Genomic DNA, 25,845 nt, shown 5'->3' with positions numbered 1-25,845 from the left:
CTGGTGGGAAGAGGGAGACTATTGGAGCTGGGTTGGGAGGTCTGGCGCAGGACGTGGAGAACGGTGGGTGATCCGGATCCACTCTCCCAGCAGGTTCCGCTGGTGGCACTGTGTGGAAACGACTCCCAATTGCTTGAGGTAGTCCATAGATACTGGGAAACGATGGGTTTGGCCACCCTGAGGGATATATGGCAGGAAGGGGAGGTATTGGAATTCCAGAGTTTGCCGGAGGAGACAGGGGTGCATAGAGGCCAATATATAACTTACACCAGACTCACGAAACGGGTGAGGGAGAGGTGGCCTGAGACGGTGTTGGCGGAAGAACCTGATGCTGCCCTGGAAACGATGTACGATGTCTCAGAGGGCGGGCACGAAATATCCAGGGTATACGAGCTCCTGAGAGCAAAGGCTGGGAAGGAGCTGCTTCAACTGAGGCAGGACTGGGAGGAGGAGGTAGGAGGACCCATGACAGAGGGGCAATGAGAGAGAGCTCAAAGGTACCATAAAAAGGTGTCCCGAAATGCGAGACTCCAACAGATCCAGTTGTATGTCACCCATAGGGCTTATCTGACCCCCGGGAAAATAGCCAGGTTTGGAGGCTCGGCCACACAGAAATGCCCCAGGTGCGGGGAGGTAGAAGTGGGGTTGCTACACATGTTCTGGGCCTGTCCCGAGGTGCACAGATTCTGGGACGAAATAAAGACTAAGATGGCCGGTGGGGGAGTGGTGCTAGATGTGAGGTCGGCTTGGGCATGCATGCTCGGGATTTTTCCCAGGCCACGCAATCTAAAGCACATAAGCAAGATGAAGGACCTGGCTTACATCCTGACCAAGCGTAGGATCGCAATGGGCTGGAAGGCGGCCCACAGACCCAGGGTGGAGACATGGTGGGCAGACCTCCTGAGATGGGCGGAAGCAGAATCAGTAGTATGGTTTGAAGCCGTTATCAGGGGGGGTGAGGAGGAAGTGGGCCCCCTGATAGCCTGGCGACAATAAGTGACCTCTTGTCACGACTCGCTCCCTTCGCTCCCGTTCCCGCCACTTGGGGGCATGTTTTGGGGCTTATTCCTTGCTGGACATTTCCTCCGAACCTAATGCCACAGTGCTGTAATGAATTTGGAGCGCTAAATCCCTATTTTCCAAACTACTTCCCTTCCGGATCCATTCCAGGTTTTTGGCAGCCAGCATGCTTCTTTAACCAAATGACTGTGCTTCCCAGAATGCCTGGCCCACTGCTCCACCTCCACCCTTGCAGGACAAGGTTGGGTGGAGGATAGGCAACACCTGTGGCTGCAGGTGCAGCAGTCAGCACACCAGGGCGTGTGCTCGTTAAACAGCTTTAAAAGCCTCAGTCTCACTTCAGTCCAGCGCTGGTCATCGATTGCAGTGTTCCTGTTTTTGACTAGTCCCTGGTTCCTGGTTCCTTGCCTTTGTACCTACTTCCTAGTTCCTGTTTTTCTTGTTTCCTCCGCCCTGAATTTCGGATTCATGCGCTAATTGATTTCTGCTCCCTTGATTTCCCTTTTTGTCTTCCCCTGTTTGCAGGCAGCAATTCTCAGTGCTTTCCCCTTTTAGCTGCAGCCCAGTTTGTCTGTGTTCTATATTTCTTTGACTCTGTCCTTTGCTGCTGTTACCCATTTGCCTTAGCCTTCCTCTTAGTTTAGTTTCCTGTCTTTTCCTTGGAGGGGTAGGGAAAAGTTTGCATAGGTTATTTCGTTTTTCCTGCTCCTGATCCTTACTTTCTAGAGGATCCATTCCATGTTTTCCATTGCACTTCTGCATCCATTTCCCATTTGATCATTAGGTGTGGTGTGTGGTGGTAGCTAGCTCCTGTGTGAATGCTTATGTTTTCCCCTCTAAGTTGTAATCCCTATTCCAACTTAGGTATTTAGTTTTCTGCAGCGGATCACGCTCCGCTGCCTTCCAGTCTCCGCCCTTGCCCAGCGGGCTCTCCACATTGTAGCGGATCTCACTCTGCTGCCTTCCAGCCTCCGCCCTTGCCCTGCGGGCTCTCCACATAGCAGCGGATCACGCTCTGCTGCCTTCCAGTCTACGCCCTTGCCCTATCCGGCAGCCTGCCTCACTCCGGCTGCCTTCAGCCCTTGTCCTCTGGACCTCCCTACTTCTCCCATTGCTGTTATAGCCTTTCTGGGTCCCAGATTCACCAACAGGATTCGTGGGCTAGCTGACATTCAAGAGGTGTATCTCGTCCTCGTGAGTACAGTTCTTAAGTTCCCTTATGTAATACCATCAAGAGTGTTAGTACACAGATCCTGTCATTGCTTGCCCTCCACGTGGGTTTAGCGCTGTCAGTACCTGTAACAGCAATTGGGGGTAAGGCGCTTGCCGACTTTCCTCGCGGTCAGGTGCTTACCCCACATCCCTTTTCATATATTGGTTTTGATGTCACACTCTATTTGCACTCCTGGGTTCTAGCATACCTGAGTCGTTGTTCCTGGGTGCACATTTCCCTTGCCATATTCGCTGCCTTTGTACTCGCCTGACTAATCCTGACAGAATGACCAGCCCAAAATTCCCATTGAATATGGCAAGTTTAAGAAAGAAAGGCAGCAATTCTCAGTGCTTTCCCCTTTTAGCTGCAGCCCAGTTTGTCTGTGTTCTATATTTCTTTGACTCTGTCCTTTGCTGCTGTTACCCATTTGCCTTAGCCTTCCTCTTAGTTTAGTTTCCTGTCTTTTCCTTGGAGGGGTAGGGAAAAGTTTGCATAGGTTATTTCGTTTTTCCTGCTCCTGATCCTTACTTTCTAGAGGATCCATTCCATGTTTTCCATTGCACTTCTGCATCCATTTCCCATTTGATCATTAGGTGTGGTGTGTGGTGGTAGCTAGCTCCTGTGTGAATGCTTATGTTTTCCCCTCTAAGTTGTAATCCCTATTCCAACTTAGGTATTTAGTTTTCTGCAGCGGATCACGCTCCGCTGCCTTCCAGTCTCCGCCCTTGCCCAGCGGGCTCTCCACATTGTAGCGGATCTCACTCTGCTGCCTTCCAGCCTCCGCCCTTGCCCTGCGGGCTCTCCACATAGCAGCGGATCACGCTCTGCTGCCTTCCAGTCTACGCCCTTGCCCTATCCGGCAGCCTGCCTCACTCCGGCTGCCTTCAGCCCTTGTCCTCTGGACCTCCCTACTTCTCCCATTGCTGTTATAGCCTTTCTGGGTCCCAGATTCACCAACAGGATTCGTGGGCTAGCTGACATTCAAGAGGTGTATCTCGTCCTCGTGAGTACAGTTCTTAAGTTCCCTTATGTAATACCATCAAGAGTGTTAGTACACAGATCCTGTCATTGCTTGCCCTCCACGTGGGTTTAGCGCTGTCAGTACCTGTAACAGCAATTGGGGGTAAGGCGCTTGCCGACTTTCCTCGCGGTCAGGTGCTTACCCCACATCCCTTTTCATATATTGGTTTTGATGTCACACTCTATTTGCACTCCTGGGTTCTAGCATACCTGAGTCGTTGTTCCTGGGTGCACATTTCCCTTGCCATATTCGCTGCCTTTGTACTCGCCTGACTAATCCTGACACCTCTCTGGTAAACCCCTACCAGGTTAACTATGAAACAGAAGACTCAGACGAGTCTACAAGCACTGCGTTTCCCGAAAATGCTCCTGTAGATGACACGGATGAGCCGGCTCAAGTTTATGGGGTGGGTGGGGAGAGGACGGAGAATAACACTGTATAATGTGACGGTTTGCTATTGATTATGTACGTCCCGAAAAGTTGTATTGTTTGTTGGTTTTGTTTGTTTCAAATAATAAAAATAAATGTAAAAAAAAAAAAACACATTACTGCCTGGAGTCTTCCCTCGGTCAGGATGGAAGCTTTGGGAAAGCTGTCCTTCATTTGGTTCATGAAAACCATGAAAAACTAAATCCCTCCACCAAATCTAATACTGGTTTGTGAGTCTGTCAAGGATGAGGAATACGTGGGAGGACAGTCCATTCGAAGAACAAGTTTCTTACGCTGGGTAACGTTGTTTCGACGGGATGTTCCTCCCACGTATTCCTCATCACCCTCCCAACCTGGCCTGCAGCAGAATTTCCCATGCTGTTACAGCTTTCGCTCCTGCAAAGTTGAGTATGGTCAATCACCGGTTATGCGGGTAATTCTACTGCAAGAAAAGCAGTGCGGCATACATTCCCGCCATCCCTGGCAAAAGGTCTGTGCTTGCAAGATGATCTAAGGGTGCGGTTCAGCAGCAAAGTGTGGCCACACTCACACCTTCCTCCCACTCCTCAGCTCTGTTCTCAGGCCTGAGCTTAGCTGACAGAACTGCATAGCACAGCAGCCCAACACCGGGTTGGGGTCCCCTCAGATCTTGCAACAGGTTTTGGCAGGTTCATGTATTTATGTGCAGACTCTGGCCTGCACCATCTTCAGCTGTCACCAGAGGGGCACCAGGTCTATGTACCAATCCCCTCTATTTAGGTGAGGGGTCCCCCTGTTGGGATACTATCAAACGAGGAGGCTATTTGGGGACAAAGGACTAATTTGGCAATCAGTCGTTTTCTGCTTTAAATGATGTTCACAGTTTTCTTTCCACAGTTTGAAGTGTTTACAATTTTTAAACAGTAATGTATTACAGCAAGCACCTGCCGATGACCACAATATAAAAAGCAGCACTTACATTTTACAATCATTTATTCTACATATGAGGGAAAGTGTGGGAAACAAGATTTATTTTTACACAGTACTGAGGATATTAGTGACCCCCAAAATATATCTGGGGTCTCCTGATGAACCTGGAAAGCACCACCAGAGATAGCAATCTTATTCCTGGATAGTGTTTTTATTAGGGTTTTAGAGGGGCTTGAGAAGGGCAATAAATTACATATAGCCTTACTGAGGGATGAATTCTAAATAAACATTAGAGATCTGTCTTGGAGTTAGCAGCCCTCTTTACCCTCAAAGTTCTTTACTAATTAAACTTCCCCCACCTTGAGACCCAGGTGGCACAAACAAGGTCATTATACAGAGTGTGTTTACTAGCAATTGTCCTTGATTCTTCTTCCATCACACAAATTGTGTCAAAATAAATCGACAACTGGTTGGACAGCGTTACCAAGATGCTTCAAATATTCTTGCTGCTGCTGGAGGTTTTTCATCAGCAGGTTACACAGTGTATCACAGAAGTGTAGTAGCCCAAGAGGGTGTCTAGGTGCCAAATAAAAATGTGCTTGGGACACCCACTAGCGGTGAAAATATCAGCATCAGAGATGCATACCTTCTCTCCACCATTTCTGTACGTTGCACTAAAGGAACATTGCTAACCCTACTGTACATTATCTAACATGGTACAGTAGTGATGTGATCAGCTACTGAATCCTAACAATTTCTATTTCCCCAAAAAAAGGATGGAAATTATTTGTTGAAAAACATTGCGATAGGTACAATTTTCATTTTGTGTGTAATTCCTAGTGTGTCCCCCAGCACTTTTTTGATGGCTATTGGATTTGTGTCTAACTCTACTGAGTGAGTGGGAACCCTTTTTCCTCACTCACTCATTCTTTTCTGTGACTCTGAGAACCATTTTTGGTTTCTCTTGATGGAGTCTGCTTTCCTCCATCTATTGCAGCACACACCATCTTCTGTGCAGTGTTGCTGGAAGCTCCTTGAGCCTCCCTCTTTAGTTTTCTTTTAAATTTCTTTGATAACATACTGTTAACAGGATACAAGGATATTTGTTATCCTATCTATGCTTTTCTTTTGTGGTGTGCTGAGGGGACACGTTGTATCCCTTTCTCACTTCTCCTGTAGCCTGTAACTTTCTTTTTTTAATTGTCTTGTGTATAATCTAATTAGATTTTTACAAGATTCTTTGGGACATGTCGTGAAAGGCAAGATAGATTGAAGAAAGCAAAAAGGAAAGACGTCAGAGAGAAAAGAGTATGTAGTATCAAAACAGTAGTGAAGAAATTATGATAAAAGTCAGCTTGTTTTACATGATGATTTCCTTAGGACTTTAACAAAAGCTGGATTTCATATTCAAAGTGGTGGATCTTATTCAGTTATTAAACTTTCTTAATCAGTCAGATGAGGGTCGGCCCTTTGATCGAGTATCGGTAGAGATGCAACCATTTTCATTGCTGCATCAAGGATTTGAACCGTCGCTATGGTGTATCTGGTTATCTCCCCTGCTATTAAGCGACACCACCAGGTTTCCTCTTCCCTGATTGGAGCATTTCCAAAAAGCGGGGTTAAAAAGGTGACCCGAAGATGGCTCGTTTTTTGGCATTTCATTAATAGATGTTTTATGGTCTCCTGTTCAGACTTGTCGTTACACAATCTGCATTTGTTTGAAGTTTTAAGTGCTCAGATTTTACGTATTTCTTGCGTTGGTGGCAAGTTCAAGTGTGTTCTGATGAACATTTTCTGCAGTGATTTGTCCGGGAGTTTAGAGCAGTAAGCCAGTGGCACTTTCAGTTTGTTTGTGACCGAGGATAAATTGCTCAGTAGTCGGTTTGCTATGGCTTTGTCACACGTTGTGATCCAGTCTTGAAGACCCATTTTTGTCTTTACTCTTTCGGGATTAGTGATCAGATCTTCTTGCGTGCAGGCCAGCTCTTTCAATTTACTCTTCAAATTGCATTCCCAGTTATTTAGCGCTTTGCAGTGACCCTTTTGGAGTTCAAGGCAGATGATCTTATATATCTCCAGGGTATCTGGAGTTAAGATTTTCCTCAGTAGCTTCATTTGGCTTTGTTCGATTGACGCTGCCAAAGATAGGAGACCTAGTTCACGTCTAATAGCTGCTGTTGAGGTTGACTTAGTAAGTCCCAACACTGACTTCCACAAGTAACCCTCTAGCTTTGTGCAGAGAGCAGATGGAATGTTGAGGCATGCGTCCCTTCTGTAAATCAGGGAGGGCACCACTTTAGATTTATTAAACTGTATTGCTGGTGCTAGAGAGAATTTTCCGAAGTTTTTGTCTACCAATCTGGTTTGTGTGGTTAGTGTTTTTGTTTTGTTCCATAATGTCTGTTGCATCATTTTTTCGTTGCCCGTTGTATCCACCATTATTCCCAGGTATTTGAAGTGTGTAACTACTTCTATTTTTATGTTGTTTAATGACCATAGGCTTTTTTCCTTTTTCTTGTTTAGTTTTCTGTCTAAAATTAAGACTTTTGTCTTTGCTATGTTGATTTCCAGGTTATTTTCTTTGATGTATTTGGCCAGGTTTGATAACTGTCGCTGAAGACCAATGTGTGCTTGATCTAGGAAGATCAAATCATCTGCGTAGAGAATGCGAGATATTGGTTGCTCGCCTATTCTCGGGGGAAAAGATCTTACAGTTTTTTCAGAGTGTTGAAAATCCCCAAGAATAGCGATGAAGAGGGCTGGAGCCAATGGGCAACCCTGTTTTACTCCACGCTCCGATTTGATTTCGTCTGACAGTAAACCCTGGTGAGTCAGCCGTACCCGTAGTTTAGTGTCGGTGTGGAGAGCGATCACTGGTTCGAGAATTTCGGCCGGGCAATTCCAAGCATTTAGCTTGGTCCAGAGTTTGATGAATTATTTTGTCGAAGGCCTGTGACATGTCAATAAATGCTAGGAAGACTCTTGGTGCCCCTGACCTGATATTACTTTTTATTACGTTTAGTAGAAGGATATTGATGCTGGCGCTGGCATTTTTCAAGAAACCAGTTTGAAAAATGTCTGATCAGCGTGATGTTCGAGCCCACTTTTGAAATCTTTTTTGTAGCAAGGAGGCAAAGATTTTACCAATTATATCCATCAATGCAATTGGACGATAGTTTACCGGGTCACTTCTCATTCCTTTCTTAAAGATAGGTACCACTACAGCTTCAGTCCAAGATGTAGGGATCTGCTTTGTTGTTTTGCAGTGGTAGAAGATTTTGCTTATTAAGATAGACCACTCTTTTCGGGGTGCTGTTTGAGGTCAATGTTCGTTAGACCATCTGGGCCCGGTGCTCTCGACGGTTTGAGTTTCATGATTGCTGCTTTGATGTCCTCTGTGTCTGTGAGGTCTGCCCAGTTATTCTCATCCAAGAATTTTGGTACCTTTTAATCCGATGTTAAAGGAGCATAAAGATTAGTAAAGTGGCTTATCCATTCAGATGCAGGCACAGAGTTGATTAGCTGGTCATTAGTTTGTAGATCTTTGTTCTTTATCAAGGTCCAGAAATCTCGAGAGTTCTTATTGGTTAGTACCTTTAACATGTTTTCAGCATCTTCTTGATATAGGGTTGCCCTGTAATTTCTTAGCCAGATTTTATAGCTCCTTGTTGCAGCCTTGAGTGTGTTTCTCACTTTGTCAGAGTTGGCCGATTGGCTGGATCGCTTTAGTTTTCTTAGCTATCTTCTTTTTGGCTGCCAATGTTTCGTCGTATGCATGTCTGCCCTTGTTCTCCTTTTTTTTCCCTTTCGTAGTTCCTTGTTTATAAGAGAGCCGTAGCGGAAGGTAATTTGGGCTAGTCATTTCGGTACCAAAGATAGTGTTTGAAGATTCCACGTTGTATTTATTTGTTATGCGTTTTATGTCTGCCCGTGTTAATCTTGGGCGCATCTGGCCTGAGTTCTGCTCCATGTCGGGTTCTTGTTTTTGTGGGCATACAGTGGTCAATGTCATACGTAATAAGTTGTGATCACTTTCTTTGGTCCGATAGACTTCGAAAAAGTCGACGTAGGGTAACAAGGCGTGTGTCACAAAAATATAGTCTAGGGTCGCTGCTGAGTTTCCCCGTTCCCATGTTGGGATGCATGGCTGGTATCCACATAGTATTGCTACATTGTGTAATTGTCTTGAATTCATGAGATTCATCCAGATCTTTCCTCGTTCTACAGTGGCCAGAGTTAGTTATTTTTGGATGTTATTTTCAGGTGCTGCCTCACACTTAGCATTTAGATCTCCGCAGATGATAATGTGGCTGGTTTCAAATTCAATTAGGAATTTGTCTATTGTGTCAGCAACTTCAGCACAGAAGATGTCGTTATTAATTCTTTGAGGATTCCAATAAAGATTTATTATTGCCAAGTTTGTTGTAGTTTGGTTCGCCGTATCCGGCTTAATAAGGTCCCAAGTGGCTAAGAGAGCTAGAATTCCGTAGGTCCCTACTACTTTTTTTTTCGAACTTGAATCCTGAGCCCGATCGAACTGCTGTCAAGAGGCCCGAGGAGGGACGTCCTAGAAGGCCCTTCACCGCTGGAGATATCTGGATCTCGTAGCCATCAAGGGCCGGCTTTTCCAGTAACCAAGTCTCTTGGAGGCATATTGTGTCCATGGTTTCAGATCTTGTGCCTCTGGATTTGCTAAATGATCGTGACCTTGCGTGTTCCAGGACCCCATTGTTATTGGTTTTGCTCATGTCAAGTCGGGACCGTGAGAAGTGTAATTGAATTCTTGGTTGTTTCTTTTCCTTGGCTGCTATTTCCTAGAGTTGAATTTTAGGGCGTCTTTCAACCAGTTCCATGGTCCAACGGGCCACGGTCATGGGACAAGATTTTGTCCCGTCGATTTTGATGCGTATCCGGTTGTTGATATGTTTGACCTGTGGGCTCTTCCCGCTTTGTCCAGTTTTCATATGCTGCCTTGTCGTTTGATGGTTTTTGGAAGATGTAGTTTCTATCCGACCTCAATCTTCTTCTGTCGTTTCCAAAGTTTTCATTTCGATAGTAATTAGGTCTGTCGTATTTGTGCCGACTAATTTGTCTTGAATGTGTTGATTTCTGCATGTCCTGAAAGTCGTTGTTTCTTTTATTTTTTTGATAGTCTTCTGTCTTGGGCTTGTAGTGTATTTTCGTAATGTCTGTTTAGTTGTTCGTCCAGTGGTTTAGTGGTAGAAAATGGTTCGGAGAGTTCTGATATGTGAAAGCCCAATGACTCAAGATCAGAGTATGCCACTTGTTTAATTTCACGTAGGGCTGACTCTTTTATGTTTAGGTATGCTTTAGCTTTTTTGTCCTTGTGGTACGGTTCTATTAGTATCAAATATTCAGTTTTTAAAAGGTGCGCAATTTTAGGACTTTTCCTAGTATTTTCAAAATAGAGTTTCTATTTAGAATCATATAATTTCTACCTGGGGCTATTTGCTCCACCTTAAAGGAGCAAGTATGATTTGTGTGAATAAACTGTCTTGTGGGTTCCCGGTGGCATTGTTGTTTGTCTGGATTGTTTTCAACCGGCGCCCCCCTTAGTTCACTGCATTGATTGTGTGTTCCAGATTTCACTGTGTTCTTGCTGGAAGAGACTGTCTTTGGTCTTTCTATTTGGTCCCTGTGAAAGTGGTCTTGCTTTTTTGTAAATTTGGTCAGTTGCCTCGATGAATCCGTGTTTACAAGAGGATTCTTTTTAGGATTTAAATCGAGTGGGTGGTATTCCTGATTTGTAGTTTCCTTGACAGCCTGGGTTGGATCAGAAACAACTTCTAAATCTTCCTCTTGATCAAGATGGAGCGTTAAGTTCATCAATGACGAGTTAACCATGAAGTCTTTTGGGGTTGCTGGGGATCTGTCGAGGACGATTACATCCTGGTTGACCTGCTGGCAGTCTTTTGGAGTGTTTGTTTGTTTTGTTAGTTTTGTAACTGGAGTTTTGCTTTGCAGTTGTCAAAGTGGTTTAGTTAGTTTAAAAATGGCCGGGGATTTGGTAATAGACTTCTTTTGGAGTCCGTGTTTAGGATTAGTTATGTCTTTCTGTAAATTGTTTTTCGATAAGTCTGATGACACTGCTTTGGTACTCTTGGTAAGTCTTATGGAGGGTTGAATATTTTTATTCATGGACTGTGTCTGTAAGAGGGAGTTTTCCTCAAGGACTGATTGCGACCCTTTGGATAAAGTTATTTGCTCTGTGTTTGATGTGCTTACTGCAATTTGTCGTTTGAGTTTTTCTTCCAGGGCCACGATTTTGGAGTCCCATTGCTGTTCCTGGTCGGCTGTTTTTTGTTCTAATGCCGTTATGAATCCTTCCACAAAGATTCATTTTGTGTGTATCATGGCTGTTATTGTTAGCGAATCTTTCATTGAGTCATTTATAGACTCATATGGCTTTCCGAAGGGAGCCAGGGCGATGGTGATCGCAGACATAATTGACAACATGTCAGATTTTTTTGATGGAGAATCTTTATGTATACTTGAAAATATTTCACTTGATCTTCTGTTTTTTGCCGGTGTGTTGTCCTCTTTACGATGGTCTAAGTGAGGGCGTGGTAGGTCACGTATAGTTTCTGAAACCTTTGTTTTCTTTGTGCATGTTGAGGCGGGAGACGGCTCAGGTGTTGCTCGAGCATTTTCATGTATCTCATTTTCGCCTAGGTCGATTTTGTTTGAAGTATTTGTTGGATTTTTCTCCAGGTTTTCTAGCTGTGAGGCTCGGGTTTGGTTGAGGTTTATTTGTATTCGGGACTCCACGTCCGCTGGCAGCTGTTTACTTAGTAGGTCGTGTAGTTCGGTTGTTTGTTCTCTAATGCCACCATTTGAGGTCTTTAAGAGGGCTGAGTTTGTGTACTTGTTGCTTAAGTTTTCCTCAAAAAGAGGGGTTGCTCCCATTGACTGGACAGGCAGATTTGGAGTTGTTGATTGATTCGGCAAGTCGTGGTCTATGTGAGGGGTTTTTAATATGAAGGTGTCTTCCATATCTTGTGGTTCGTACTGCCCGTTATTGGGGTCGTTTGCCCCCTTTTTGCGTTGTTTTGGTGCAGGGGGGATTTCAAAGACTGCGTCCAGCATTTCGGTGTCCGATAGTTCTGCCTCTATTTCGAATTTTCTTTTAAATTGTTTGGTAAAAAAAGTATTTCAGGGCGGTTGATATTAGGGGGTTTGGAAAAGACGCTTTTCTTGTATCTGTTTTTTTGATTGAGGCAGATTGTTTTTTTTGGAGCACTCTTGTATTTATTTATTCCAATGTTTCTTTGCCCCTTTTCTTATGAAGATCTTTTTTTTGTATATTGCTAATGCTTTTTGTCTTTTTTGTAGTTATGGATGAGAATGAGGCAGATGCAGTTGCAACTGTGCGGACGGAGACTCTCCCGTGGTCCACTCAATGCTCAGATCTCCAAATGCTTCGTAGGTCAGGGGTGGTACCACTGCTGCGGCGCTTTCAGGTAAAATGCCAGAGTGACATGGAAGGGGTTCGTCATGTATCAACACCTGGATAAGAATTGATGCAGAGCCAGGTTCCAGATCTGTGGGCTTGGGCAGCGACGAGATTTATGAAGTCGCTTCTTTGTCGTGTGGTTTTTGCCTCGGCCGGCAGACTGGAGTCAGGCCAGTGGCGTCCTCCGACGTCATCGGTCATGGCACCACACGCCGCAGCGGCGGACTGCCGGCGGGAGCACGTCTCCTCCATGGGTTCGTCTTCGGCTGCTATGATTTCTTGCCGCATACACCGCTCCTGGGCAGTTGGAGCGGCGACGTTCGCTTGGACCACACGGTTGCTCTGAGGTTCGCCGGGCAAAGTGGGGGGGGGAGCTCGAGCTGTTGCTGGCAGGTTTTGTTGCGAGGTTCCCCAGTCCGCATCGTTTGTCCGGCTAAGTCTCTTATCAGGGTCGTAGTCGGGGACCATCTTTCTGCTCTCCGATTGGGACGTAGAGCCATCAGCGCTGGGCTCCCATGGTGAAGATAAAGGTGAGTGGGAGGGGGCGTCCCAAAGCTCCTCCGATGTTGACATAATGAGTTGTCTGCGTCCCTTTGAAGGTCCGTCGGTGCGCGAATGTTGACTTTGTAGCACCCGCCCTGACAGACTTTTAGACAGGTCTGGAGGTATGATCTTCTCCGCACCCCTGTCTCTTTTCTTAGGTTGTATGGAGGAGCTAGTCTGGTCCCGAGGCTCCATGGCTTTCGTGGACTGCTGTAGACTGTTCTCCAAACTCAGCGGTACAAACTCTGCGTGCCACTCCGCGTCTTGCCTGGGGTTATGTAGGGCCAACCCCCCAGCAGCAAACACTGTAGAGAGACTCCACAAGAAAATGCAGTAAGGACTGCCGTAGACTGCTCTCCAAACTCAGCGGTACAAACTCCGAGTTGCTGGTGGCATTGGATATTGTCTACTGAATTTTACAAGCAGGCTTGTGTCGCAGCTGCGGTAAGGGACACATCAGTCACCATTGACCTAAAATGGTGCTTCTTTTTTCACCAACTCACGATGGCTTGCCCTTTCTTGAGCCTTCCTCTGCTAACCTGGGTGGGGCAAGTCCTGCTCACTCCTTTGTCTTAGACGGGCTGCCATTGAGAATCCTGCCGTAGGCTTCAGTGGGTGTGGGAAGACAGGAAGCTGAGAGGACACCGAAAATCCTCAGATCTTTGTCATTCAGTATATCTGCTTAGATCCAGTTCTAACTGGGTGCCTGGCTGTCCCGTTGGGCAAGCCACCACCCAAAGTTTGAATGTTGCATGCATGCTGTTTGGCCTGGTTCCTGCATAAAAGGTGAGGGTCTTGATGCTGAAGCTAGAGTCGACCACTGGAAGATCCATTACAAAGAAGAAGAAAGAAGAGGATGTCTGCAGCTACCTGCAGCAAACGTAAAAGCCGACTGAATAACCGCTACTGCTCCAACCCCATCTTCTGTTCGACAGGGAAAGTCCAGACCAGATTATTTCCTCCCTTGGACTGGTCGGCCTAACCAGTCTTGAGACCAGCTACAGTTTCAGCCATCCCACATAGTGCTGCGACCTTCCAGGCCAGGAATACCTGAATATCCTGGGACATCTGGCACTGCTCCGGTGCATCGCCTCATCCAGCGCAGTTCCAGCTGCAAACTTGTGGGCATCTGCCTGGGCCTACAGAGTCTACCTCCTGATTATAGAAATTCTCTCAGTTGAGTCGAGAGAAGGAAGAAAGTCTGCTGGCTGACAGCTGTCACTGCTACAAAGCCTGTGTCAAGCCTCCACAACCAAGTACATGAAAATCATCTACTGGACATCCTTGTGACCGAGTCTGACCGGCTGCTTCCACCAAATGTTCCTCCTCCTGCCACCAAGGCCGAGACCTGAACCAGTGCTGCAGTCGTTCTCCTGTGGGGACCTGCCGGTGACATTGTTATTCTTCATCATAGAAGGTACTGTCTGACTCCTAGGTACTTTCCTGTGCAGTTGTTGAGTTGCTGTTGGCTCCTCTTGAGATTCCTGAGTGACGTTGCAGTGGATGACCCATCTGTGTTCTCTCAGGTCTAAGGACATCTGTCCTGGAAGCTGAAATCCCTCAGGTGGCCTATCTACACCCATCCCGCCCCCCACACCCTTGCAAACCCTTTGAATCCAATTCTATCACTTGTTACGAAAACGCTTCTTCTGATATTTGACAATTTTGGCAGTGTCTGCTTTCCTTTGTTCTGCCGCCCAACGGTTACTGGTGCCCCAGTGTCCCCATCTGGCTTTTGAGACACTCATTCCCCAGATAGGGTTGGACTCCTAAAGATAAGGCTTTCCTGAAATTGCCTACCTACCAGTATTGCTAATTAAGTAAATGAGGGGTGATGAATGATTTGCTGACCTGAAGCTACTCTATACTATTGAACTGAGTATTGCAAAAGCAATTATTTAATGTATCTGTCTGTGGGGGTCATTACGACCCAGGCGGTAAGTACGCCAATTTTATCACCATGGTGTAAACTTCGTTTACACCATGTTGGATGGCGGATTTACCGCCCCATTCCAAGGTGAGTGGGGCGGTAAATCCCCATTTCCCATTTTACGCTTCCCCATTCCCATTTTTGCCCCATAGGGCATGATGGGAGTGGGGAAGGCGCTAATTACGCCACCGTAAATTACGGTGGCGTAATTAACACCAAGGCGGTTTAGCGCCATGGATTTTAACGGCTGCTAAAAGCAGCCGTTAAAATCGGAATCAGGCGTTAAGGGTTAACGACGGCGTTAACCCTTAACGCCTGAGTTGTAATGAGGCCCTGTGTGAACTATTTTTACTTACCTGAATGGTAGTGATTTTAACATTGTCCTAGTATATATAATAAATAACCATATTTGTATATAACTACAGTGTGTAAGTGTTTCCTTGATTATAAGTGTGGTCAAAGGTCTTTGTACTCAACTACAGCCCTTCTCCCTCCTAGACTAAGCCTGGCCGCTTGACCATAGCTACCAAACCTTTTCGTAGTTCAGGCAAACCTAAGAGTTGGAGCCCTTTACTACTGAGAGTGAGTCTTCTACAGTCCAACCAAAGGTAGACTTAAGTAAAACTCCCTAACTCATTTGCTGCAGTGTTTCAGAAAACCCACATAGTTTGCCCCCCTTTTGACAGCAAACATGTAATGAAACAGAGACCCAACGATTATTGCATGCTGTAATCAGGCCGAATATCTAAAGAAATCATAATGGACTCCTAAGGGTCTGGATCTTGAGTTGGAAACAGTCTTATTACCATTTAAGAGTGACACAATGAACAATCAACACCAGAGGCCCCTTTAAAGTATCTTCTTTAGAGAAACCCACCGTGAACTCTTAGCTGGACATGATGACTCTCCGTCCGCTGGCCATCTGAAACAGTGCAGGTGTATGTCCCAGAATCGTCTGCATTGACATGATTGATCACCAATGAGTTGTCCGATTGATGGACATGCCTGTCACCAGAAGAAAACACAATGAAAAAGGGAATCCAGGTAGGAAACAACAGGTGTTGAGTTGTACTCTGAAACACAACATGGAAGGAACAAGTTACTTACCTGTAACTGTTGTTCTCCAGCATGGGTCTGGCATGGATTCACATGCTCATGAATATTCATTCCCCGTCGTCAGGAACCGGGAATCCTCGGTATAGAAAAAAATCAGTATCAGTTTCGTTTCTGATCTGTCTTTCTTAGTAGTAACCAATCACTGGTCTCTGGGTCATACTGCCCCCAGCCAATGACTGCCCTCTCCCTAAACCCCGCCTCCAGCAGCCATCCTCAGATTTGGTAGCACGTAAAGTGGCAGTATGACCAAGTGAAGAGCCGCAGAGGGGTAGGCGGGAGGGTTTGCATGTGAATCCATGCCAGACCCATGCTGGAGAACAACAGTTACAGGTAAGTAACTTGTTCCTTCTCCAGCATGGGGTCTGGCATGGATTCACATGCTCATGAATAAGAGAATACATAGCAGTACACACATGCACAACCACGGGAGGTGGCAACAGGCTCAACATTAAGCAATACAACAACTCAACATTAAGCAACTCTTGCCTCCTCACCAGGCTCACCTTAGGCGAACAGGTTGCGCAGCACTGCTTGGCCGACCCTGGACTCCTCCCTGGAGTCCCGATCGACGCAGTAGAATCTTGTGAAGGTGTGCGTCGACCTCCACGTCGCAGCCCTGCAGATGTCCAGCAGGGGCACACCAGACAGAAACGCCGTGGTAGCAGCGATCGCTCTGGTCGAATGGGCCCTCGGACGGCAGGGCAGCTGTCGGTTTGCCAACCGGTGACAGTGCATGATGCAGCCGAAGAGCCATCTGGAAATGGAAACCTTCGAGAGAGCGTTCCCTTGATTCACAGTCCCAAAGTTCACAAACAGTTGTGACGTCTTCCGAAAACTCTTCGTGCGGTCTACGTAGAACTTCAGTGCTCTAGCTACAGCCAGCGAGTGCAAAGTCCTCTCAGCCGGCGACAAAGGCGACGGGAAGAAAACTGGCAACACCAAGGGCTCGTTGAGGTGGAAGTCCGACGGCACCTTGGGCATAAAGGATGGGTGTGTCCTCAGCACCACCCTCGTGTCATGAAAAGTCAAGTATGGAGGCTTGCAAGATAGGGCCTGGATCTCTCCCACTCGCCGTGCAGAGGTGATGGCCACGAGGAAAGCTGTCTTCCACGACAGGAACTTCAAAGGCGCCGAATGCATAGGCTCGAATGGGGCCCCCATGAGCTTGGTCAGCACCACATTAAGCTCCCACGCCGGGGCAGGAGCCTTCACCGGCGGGAATGATCGGAATAGTCCCTTCATGAATTCTTTCACCAGGCGATGAGACCGCAGGGACGCCCGTCCCGTCGTCCTGGTATATCGGGAGATTGCAGCCAGATGTATTTTGATGGAGACGTGAGCCAGTCCAGCTTTGGCCAGTGACAGTAGGTACGGCAGTACTTGAGGGGCCGTAATCCACAGAGGGTTAATCTTCTGTGCACGGCACCAGACAGAGAACCTCTTCCATTTATGTCCGTAGCACTTGAGAGTTGAGGACGCCCTGGCCTTTGCAAGAACCTCTCTGCAGTCGGCCGGGATGTCGTACCCTCCAAACTCTAGTGCTGCAGGAGCCAGGCCTGCAAGTTCAGCGACTCCGGGTTGTGGTGAAGAATGGCGCCTCCTTCTCTGGAGAGAAGGTCTGCGTCCGTCAGCAGCTTGACTGGTGGGGACGTTGACAAGTCCAGAAGGTCCGGGAACCAGATCTGCCTCGGCCACGCCGGTGCGACGAGGATCATCCTGCACCGGGACCTCTTGAGCTGGTTGATGAGCCGGGGCAGCAACAGCAGCAGAGGGAACTCATAGAGAAATAGGCCGTCCCAGGGGAATGAGAAAGCATCGCCCATGCTCCTCGGCTGGGGGAACCTGCTGGCGAACCTCCGGCACTTGGAATTCGTCACGAAGAGATCGATTTGGGGTTCGCCCCATCGTCGGAAGGGTCGATCCACTTGATCCTGGCGTAGTTCCCACTCATGGCATGAGCGCAGCTCCCTGCTGAGTGAGTCGGCGATCGTGTTTTTTATTCCTGCCAGATGAAGAGGCACCAGAAACATCCCTTGGGCGACGGCCCAATGCCACAGATCCTGGGCTTCCTTGGATAGGGCCGGGGACCTGGTTCCACCCTGCTTCCGGATCGTGGTGGTGTTGTCAGTGAAGATCCTCACCACCTTGCCCTTGAGGGACGGAAGAAAGGACCTGAGGGCCCAGAACACCACGCAGAGCTCCAAGATGTTCATGTGGAGAGACTTCTCCTCCGGGAGCCAAAGGCCTCTCGCATGAAGATCTCCGGAGTGTGCTCCCCAACCTTCCAGGCAGGCGTCCGTCGTCACCGTCACCTGGTGAGCTGGGGTCTGAAAGTCTGTAGGAAAGAATATTTTTAATGCTTGAAAAAATCAAGAGAGGGTAGGTCACTTCTAGTTCAAAAGGGCATGGTATTACAGGAAAAGTAGCAACTCCAAAGGGGATAAGAGCTTCACTGTTCAGAACTGGGGATTAGATTCTGGAACTGTGAGATGATGGTCCGATGTAGATCGGGGTAGTTGTCCATTTTCTGTGTTCTGTGTGGTTTCTTTAATGGTTCCCGTGGGTAACAGAAAAACAGAGGTGTTGACCGTTTGGAGATGCACAAGGGTTAAAACACAGGGGAGACTTCTTTAGCCGAGGGGCCAAGAGATGGGAGAGAGCTCTTCTAAAAATGCACCCTCATAGCATCTGGGGGTGTACTGGAAAGGTTGTTCGTGCAATATCTGGTTCATTCCTATTGAGATATTTGCTGTAGGTCATGAGAGCCCTCATGACCTGTAGGGTCGACCGGTTTCAATGGCTACTAGTGATTTGAACCATCTTCTTCAGGACCGTTGTTCAACATAAGGAATCAATCAAGGTTTCAGGGATGTGAAACCAGGGCAATAGCTGTATTGAAAGGATACAAAAGGGGAAGGGGGGGGGAAACAGAAAGGAGAGCATGAAGATAGGGGAGGAGGAAGAGAAAATTGGGGTCATTCTATCATTGAAAAGTGCTTAATGGACACCTTGCCCAAATGAGTAGAGCCAATATTAATTGGAAGTGCAGGGTAACAGGATAAATTGGAGTGCCTGGTCACCGGTGTAAATAACAGAGTCTCAACATGGCGAACAGGTGGGAAAGGGCAAGGGAAGGGGGTGGGGGGAAACATGGGCGTGACAATAGCGGAATGCTGAGTATGACAGGGGTACCTGTAATGCAGGCTGGGCTGGTGCTGTAAGATCTGTCACACTGGAAGACTAGGAGGTGGGTGACAGCAGCAAGGGTAAGTGAAAAAGCTGGAATCAAGCCGGCTAAACTGGAGTGCAGGGGCAGCAAGGAAAGTACCTGGTGCACGTCTGCCTGTGGGCGTCTGCTCGTGGCGCTGCTGCAGCTCAGAATGAGCTCGATGTAGGGACGAGGCCTGCCACCACCCGGACGCCCCATTGTGTCAGGCATTGGCTCTATTCTCGAACCACTATCACAATTTGTTGACTTTTTCATAAGGGACCAGATCCCGAAGATGACAAGCTACATAAAAGACTCCACCCAGATGCTAAACTTAATTGACTCCTTGCAGTATGATCCACAACAAGAGTGGCTAGTCACGATTGACATCGAGTCTCTGTACACTCGGATCCCTCAAAAAGAGACTTTGAATATGCTAAGCAGGTTACTACATTCTGGCATCGAGTTACATGGTGTGCCGCCAACCTTCATCCACCAATTGGCAGAGATTGCATTAACCAATAACTACTTTCTGTTTCAAAACACCTTTTACCAACAGACATCCGGCACTGCAATGGGAGCTACTTTTGCCCCCAGCCTAGCTAACTTATACGTCAACCTCTTTGAACAAGATCATATCTACTCAGCCACCAATCCCTTTGTCGTCAATCTGAGCATTTGGCGGAGATATATAGACGACATTTTCATAATTTTCAAAGGGACAGAATTGGACCTTGTGTCTTTCCATGCTTGGCTTAACTCTCTTAACCCACATCTTCAGTTCACATTGGAAAAAGACAAGCAATCCATACATTTTTTGGATCTCGCAATCTCAGCCAATAATGGGGGACTAATCTCAAGCGTGTACAAGGAATCTATTGATAGAAACTCTTTGTTATGCTACTCCAGTTACCACCCTAGAGCACTCAGAGACAACCTGCCTTTCGGACAATTCCTAAGATATCGCAGGCTGTGCACCCAGACCCCCACATATACCACACAGTCTAGCCTCCTAAGGGAACAATTGGCAGCGAGAGGATACCCAAAAAGAATCATCAGAGACACCTACAAAAGAGCCAGAAACATCCCGAGATCTGTAACCCTCCAACAACACTCGAAACCATCTAACACCACAGGAATCACAGCAGTGTTTAGTTATTCGCCTCTCCTCAACAAGATCAAACAAGAAGTCAAGAAGCTATGGCCTATCCTGAACACAGGAGATACCACTATCTCCATACCCCGTTTCGCCCTCAAAAGACGGACTAACCTGCGGGATAAGGTAGTGAAAACACTAGTACATACTACTTTACCCACGGGACCCAGCCAACGTTCCCTTTGGGATACAGCACCAGCCAGAGGACACGCACCTTGCGGTAATTGCTCCATGTGCCCGCAGACATCTCGCACAACAGAGATAGACATAGGTTGGCATACACCTTGGAGACAAATGACACTGACAAACTGCAATTCCAAAGGAGTGATCTATATGATCACATGCCCCTGCGCCCTTAGATACATTGGTATGACTACCAGGGCAGTTCGGATTCGCATGGTGGAACATAGGTCATGTATACGTACCAACAAACTGACTGCCCCCCTAGTCCAACATTTTGCAGCCGAAGGACACACAGCAGACTCATTCAAATGGACCATCATAGAAAGGGTCACACCCCCTGCAAGAGGGGGTAATTACTACAACATACTCTTTAGAAGAGAACAGCAGTGGATTTTCAAACTTAACACATGCTCTAAAGGGCTTAATGAGAACATTCAGTGGCATGACCTAGCAGTGCTACCATAGATTGCCGGTTAGTACTGGCCTTGCCCAGCAGATTTTGCCCTGGATCTGAGGGACCGCCTGTGTGCCCTCCCTGGCTCCTTTCGATCCCTCCTTCTCCCGATCCACACTTCTGAGGATCCTCCCCGCACGGCTTTCCTCCTACCCTGACTTTGCAATTTGCGGCCGCTCTGAGGCGGCTACCCTTCCATAGCCGGTTCTCTCCCCTCCCCCCCCCCCCTGTTCCCTCTCACCTGCACGCGTTCCTCCCCTTCACCCAGCCTCCCGGGCTCCCTTCCTCCTGTACAGCACCGTGCCCACGCGCTCTGCGGCATTTTTTACGGGCGATAGAGCTCACCATCCCCGCGCGTACCTACACCGCTCCACGCTACGCGGTCACGACGTCAGCGCACGTCACGTGACCCGAGTGTGGAGCGCTTTTCCTCTTTTCTAGAGGCGGTAGGCCTCGTCCCTACATCGAGCTCATTCTGAGCTGCAGCAGCGCCACGAGCAGACGCCCACAGGCAGACGTGCACCAGGTACTTTCCTTGCTGCCCCTGCACTCCAGTTTAGCCGGCTTGATTCCAGCTTTTTCACTTACCCTTGCTGCTGTCACCCACCTCCTAGTCTTCCAGTGTGACAGATCTTACAGCACCAGCCCAGCCTGCATTACAGGTACCCCTGTCATACTCAGCATTCCGCTATTGTCACGCCCATGTTTCCCCCCACCCCCTTCCCTTGCCCTTTCCCACCTGTTCGCCATGTTGAGACTCTGTTATTTACACCAGTGACCAGGCACTCCAATTTATCCTGTTACCCTGCACTTCCAATTAATATTGGCTCTACTCATTTGGGCAAGGTGTCCATTAAGCACTTTTCAATGATAGAATGACCCCAATTTTCTCTTCCTCCTCCCCTATCTTCATGCTCTCCTTTCTGTTTCCCCCCCTTCCCCTTTTGTATCCTTTCAATACAGCTATTGCCCTGGTTTCACATCCCTGAAACCTTGATTGATTCCTTATGTTGAACAACGGTCCTGAAGAAGATGGTTCAAATCACTAGTAGCCATTGAAACCGGTCGACCCTACAGGTCATGAGGGCTCTCATGACCTACAGCAAATATCTCAATAGGAATGAACCAGATATTGCACGAACAACCTTTCCAGTACACCCCCAGATGCTATGAGGGTGCATTTTTAGAAGAGCTCTCTCCCATCTCTTGGCCCCTCGGCTAAAGAAGTCTCCCCTGTGTTTTAACCCTTGTGCATCTCCAAACGGTCAACACCTCTGTTTTTCTGTTACCCACGGGAACCATTAAAGAAACCACACAGAACACAGAAAATGGACAACTACCCCGATCTACATCGGACCATCATCTCACAGTTCCAGAATCTAATCCCCAGTTCTGAACAGTGAAGCTCTTATCCCCTTTGGAGTTGCTACTTTTCCTGTAATACCATGCCCTTTTGAACTAGAAGTGACCTACCCTCTCTTGATTTTTTCAAGCATTAAAAATATTCTTTCCTACAAAACCGTTGCTTTTGTGCTACCATCCTTGATCTATATTTAACGGTTCAAAGGAATCCAACGGCTTGTCCGTGCTCTCCTTTTGTTGCTTTATCCCAACAACATACCCTGTTTTTACTACACTTCTTCGCGCAACTGTCCAAGTTGCTGGGTTTGATTAACTCAAAAGGTCATCCTTCCTCTTTCTAGCTGTTACTCAACACTACGGTGTGTCTCAGTGGTCCCGTCAGGCCCCCCTTCCCCCCTCCCCCCTTTTCCCTTCACCTCTCTGTTCTTCTCCCAGCCCAATGGCTGATGGACATTTTCTGGCCTTTGCGGAAGAACTGGTCGATGGGATCCTTGCTAACCCCTCATTATTAGGTATTGACCTTACCCCACAGAACATTAGCAACAACGATGAATGGAATGAGATCGAAGCCTTGAGAAAGAAAATCATCCGCACGGAACTGCATGGAGCACTGATGACCGAATATCTAAGGGCACATGCAGCCCCAAATGGTCTCATCATCCGCATCGAACCTCGGATTTTTTTGGATAATTTACAGTTTAGAAAAGACTGGTCCTTTATTGCTAATAAATGTACACGTGACTGGCTGGTACTCATCATCAACACCGCTAAAACAATCACAGACAAACTAGTACGCGAATTGAACGAGAAAAGTGCCCTTTTGAAAACCAGAATAGCCATAGACACCTATACAGCCAAATTAAGTCTACTGGATACCACACTGAAAGACTTCAAGGACACCAACCTTAGCCGAAAGAACACAAAACTGAAAAAAGACCTCACAGCGTTCACACATGTGAAAGTGTACCCTTACGTAGGGGAAGAATATTTTTCGGAAGAGGCCAAACAATCCAGACGAGACGCTGCACAACTACGTTTCCAGACCCTCCAACGAAGTAACGCTAACCGGTCTTACAGCAGCTCGAGCAGCAATTCTAGCAATAGCTCGGGCAAGCAGCACTGGGACAAGAGGCGTGTACAATTCGGTGGTCATAATCAAGGAACCCCTCCTGCGGTTCCTTTTTTAGGCCCACGAGGAGGAGGCCAGCACCGGGAACGATGGCAGAACCACCCGCCGCCCACGATAATCACCCGCAGCAGAGGACAAGGCAACATACCAGCTCTGCTCCCTCATTGATTGTTAACCAGTCCACGCATGTACTGACCAGAGCAGAACAAGAAATTCTACAGAAGGGTCTTTCCTTCATCCCTACAGCACGGTATGACCCTTTTCAAACGCGTGTTGAATGTACACAATTGATGCGGAAAATAAGACTCAAACAGTACTTCAATAACGAGACTATTGCAGATACCGATGCTACGGGCCTACGCCCACCTTCTCAATTCTTCCCACCATACTGCACCAACACCCCAGAATCAATCACTTTCGAACAAGCACTCCTTAAGAAAATAGCAGAATTAGAGAAGACCATTCCATTTATCAACAACAACTGTACCAAACCTCAATTGACAGCCCTCTCTGATCTAGCTGGCAATCCAGATATCACCATCAAGCCGGCTGACAAAGGGGGAGCCATTGTCATCATGGACACCACCAACTATGTTAACATGGTTAACATTCTCTTGAGTGATAACATCAGTTACAAGAAACTCCGCATGGACCCCACACCTTCCCTCCAGGCAATAATAGCTCCCATCATCTATGAAGCAGAGGTCGAAGGCTACATCAGCAACCGCGAAGCTGCTTTCCTAACTCCACCCCACCCCCGCATTCCGGCTATGTATGCTTTACCCAAAATCCACAAGGGCATTGTGCCACCACCCGGACGCCCCATTGTGTCAGGCATTGGCTCTATTCTCGAACCACTATCACAATTTGTTGACTTTTTCATAAGGGACCAGATCCCGAAGATGACAAGCTACATAAAAGACTCCACCCAGATGCTAAACTTAATTGACTCCTTGCAGTATGATCCACAACAAGAGTGGCTAGTCACGATTGACATCGAGTCTCTGTACACTCGGATCCCTCAAAAAGAGACTTTGAATATGCTAAGCAGGTTACTACATTCTGGCATCGAGTTACATGGTGTGCCGCCAACCTTCATCCACCAATTGGCAGAGATTGCATTAACCAATAACTACTTTCTGTTTCAAAACACCTTTTACCAACAGACATCCGGCACTGCAATGGGAGCTACTTTTGCCCCCAGCCTAGCTAACTTATACGTCAACCTCTTTGAACAAGATCATATCTACTCAGCCACCAATCCCTTTGTCGTCAATCTGAGCATTTGGCGGAGATATATAGACGACATTTTCATAATTTTCAAAGGGACAGAATTGGACCTTGTGTCTTTCCATGCTTGGCTTAACTCTCTTAACCCACATCTTCAGTTCACATTGGAAAAAGACAAGCAATCCATACATTTTTTGGATCTCGCAATCTCAGCCAATAATGGGGGACTAATCTCAAGCGTGTACAAGAAATCTACTGATAGAAACTCTCTGTTATGCTACTCCAGTTACCACCCTAGAGCACTCAGAGACAACCTGCCTTTCGGACAATTACTAAGATATCGCAGGCTGTGCACCCAGACCCCCACATATACCACACAGTCTAGCCTCCTAAGGGAACAATTGGCAGCGAGAGGATACCCAAAAAGAATCATCAGAGACACCTACAAAAGAGCCAGAAACATCCCGAGATCTGTAACCCTCCAACAACACTCGAAACCATCTAACACCACAGGAATCACAGCAGTGTTTAGTTATTCGCCTCTCCTCAACAAGATCAAACAAGAAGTCAAGAAGCTATGGCCTATCCTGAACACAGGAGATACCACTATCTCCATACCCCGTTTCGCCCTCAAAAGACGGACTAACCTGCGGGATAAGGTAGTGAAAACACTAGTACATACTACTTTACCCACGGGACCCAGCCAACGTTCCCTTTGGGATACAGCACCAGCCAGAGGACACGCACCTTGCGGTAATTGCTCCATGTGCCCGCAGACATCTCGCACAACAGAGATAGACATAGGTTGGCATACACCTTGGAGGCAAATGACACTGACAAACTGCAATTCGAAAGGAGTGATCTATATGATCACATGCCCCTGCGCCCTTAGATACATTGGTATGACTACCAGGGCAGTTCGGATTCGCATGGTGGAACATAGGTCATGTATACGTACCAACAAACTGACTGCCCCCCTAGTCCAACATTTTGCAGCCGAAGGACACACAGCAGACTCATTCAAATGGACCATCATAGAAAGGGTCACACCCCCTGCAAGAGGGGGTAATTACAACAACATACTCTTTAGAAGAGAACAGCAGTGGATTTTCAAACTTAACACATGCTCTAAAGGGCTTAATGAGAACATTCAGTGGCATGACCTAGCAGTGCTACCATAGATTGCCGGTTAGTACTGGCCTTGCCCAGCAGATTTTGCCCTGGATCTGAGGGACCGCCTGTGTGCCCTCCCTGGCTCCTTTCGATCCCTCCTTCTCCCGATCCACACTTCTGAGGATCCTCCCCGCATGGCTTTCCTCCTACCCTGACTTTGCAATTTGCGGCCGCTCTGAGGCGGCTACCCTTCCATAGCCGGTTCTCTCCCCTCCCCCCCCCTCCCCCCCCCGTTCCCTCTCACCTGCACGCGTTCCTCCCCTTCACCCAGCCTCCCGGGCTCCCTTCCTCCTGT

General features: G+C 47.4%; 1 protein-coding gene across 4 annotated transcripts in view; it reads right to left on the bottom strand.

Moving 5' to 3' along the window:
- The window catches only part of PAPLN (papilin, proteoglycan like sulfated glycoprotein), a 1,044,076-nt gene that overhangs the window by 160,742 nt on the left and 857,489 nt on the right, over positions 1-25,845 (bottom strand). For all 4 annotated transcript variants that reach the window (XM_069638639.1, XM_069638640.1, XM_069638642.1 and 1 more), the window contains one exon: positions 15,417-15,544. In XM_069638639.1, coding sequence (XP_069494740.1) covers positions 15,417-15,544 — 128 coding nt within the window. The remainder of the gene's footprint in view (positions 1-15,416; positions 15,545-25,845) is intronic.

This window comes from Ambystoma mexicanum, chromosome 14, assembly GCF_040938575.1.
Source record: "Ambystoma mexicanum isolate Mex_15411 chromosome 14, UKY_AmexF1_1, whole genome shotgun sequence".
NCBI classification, from domain to species: Eukaryota; Metazoa; Chordata; class Amphibia; order Caudata; family Ambystomatidae; genus Ambystoma; species Ambystoma mexicanum.
This window is presented reverse-complemented; position numbering and strand designations above follow the sequence as displayed.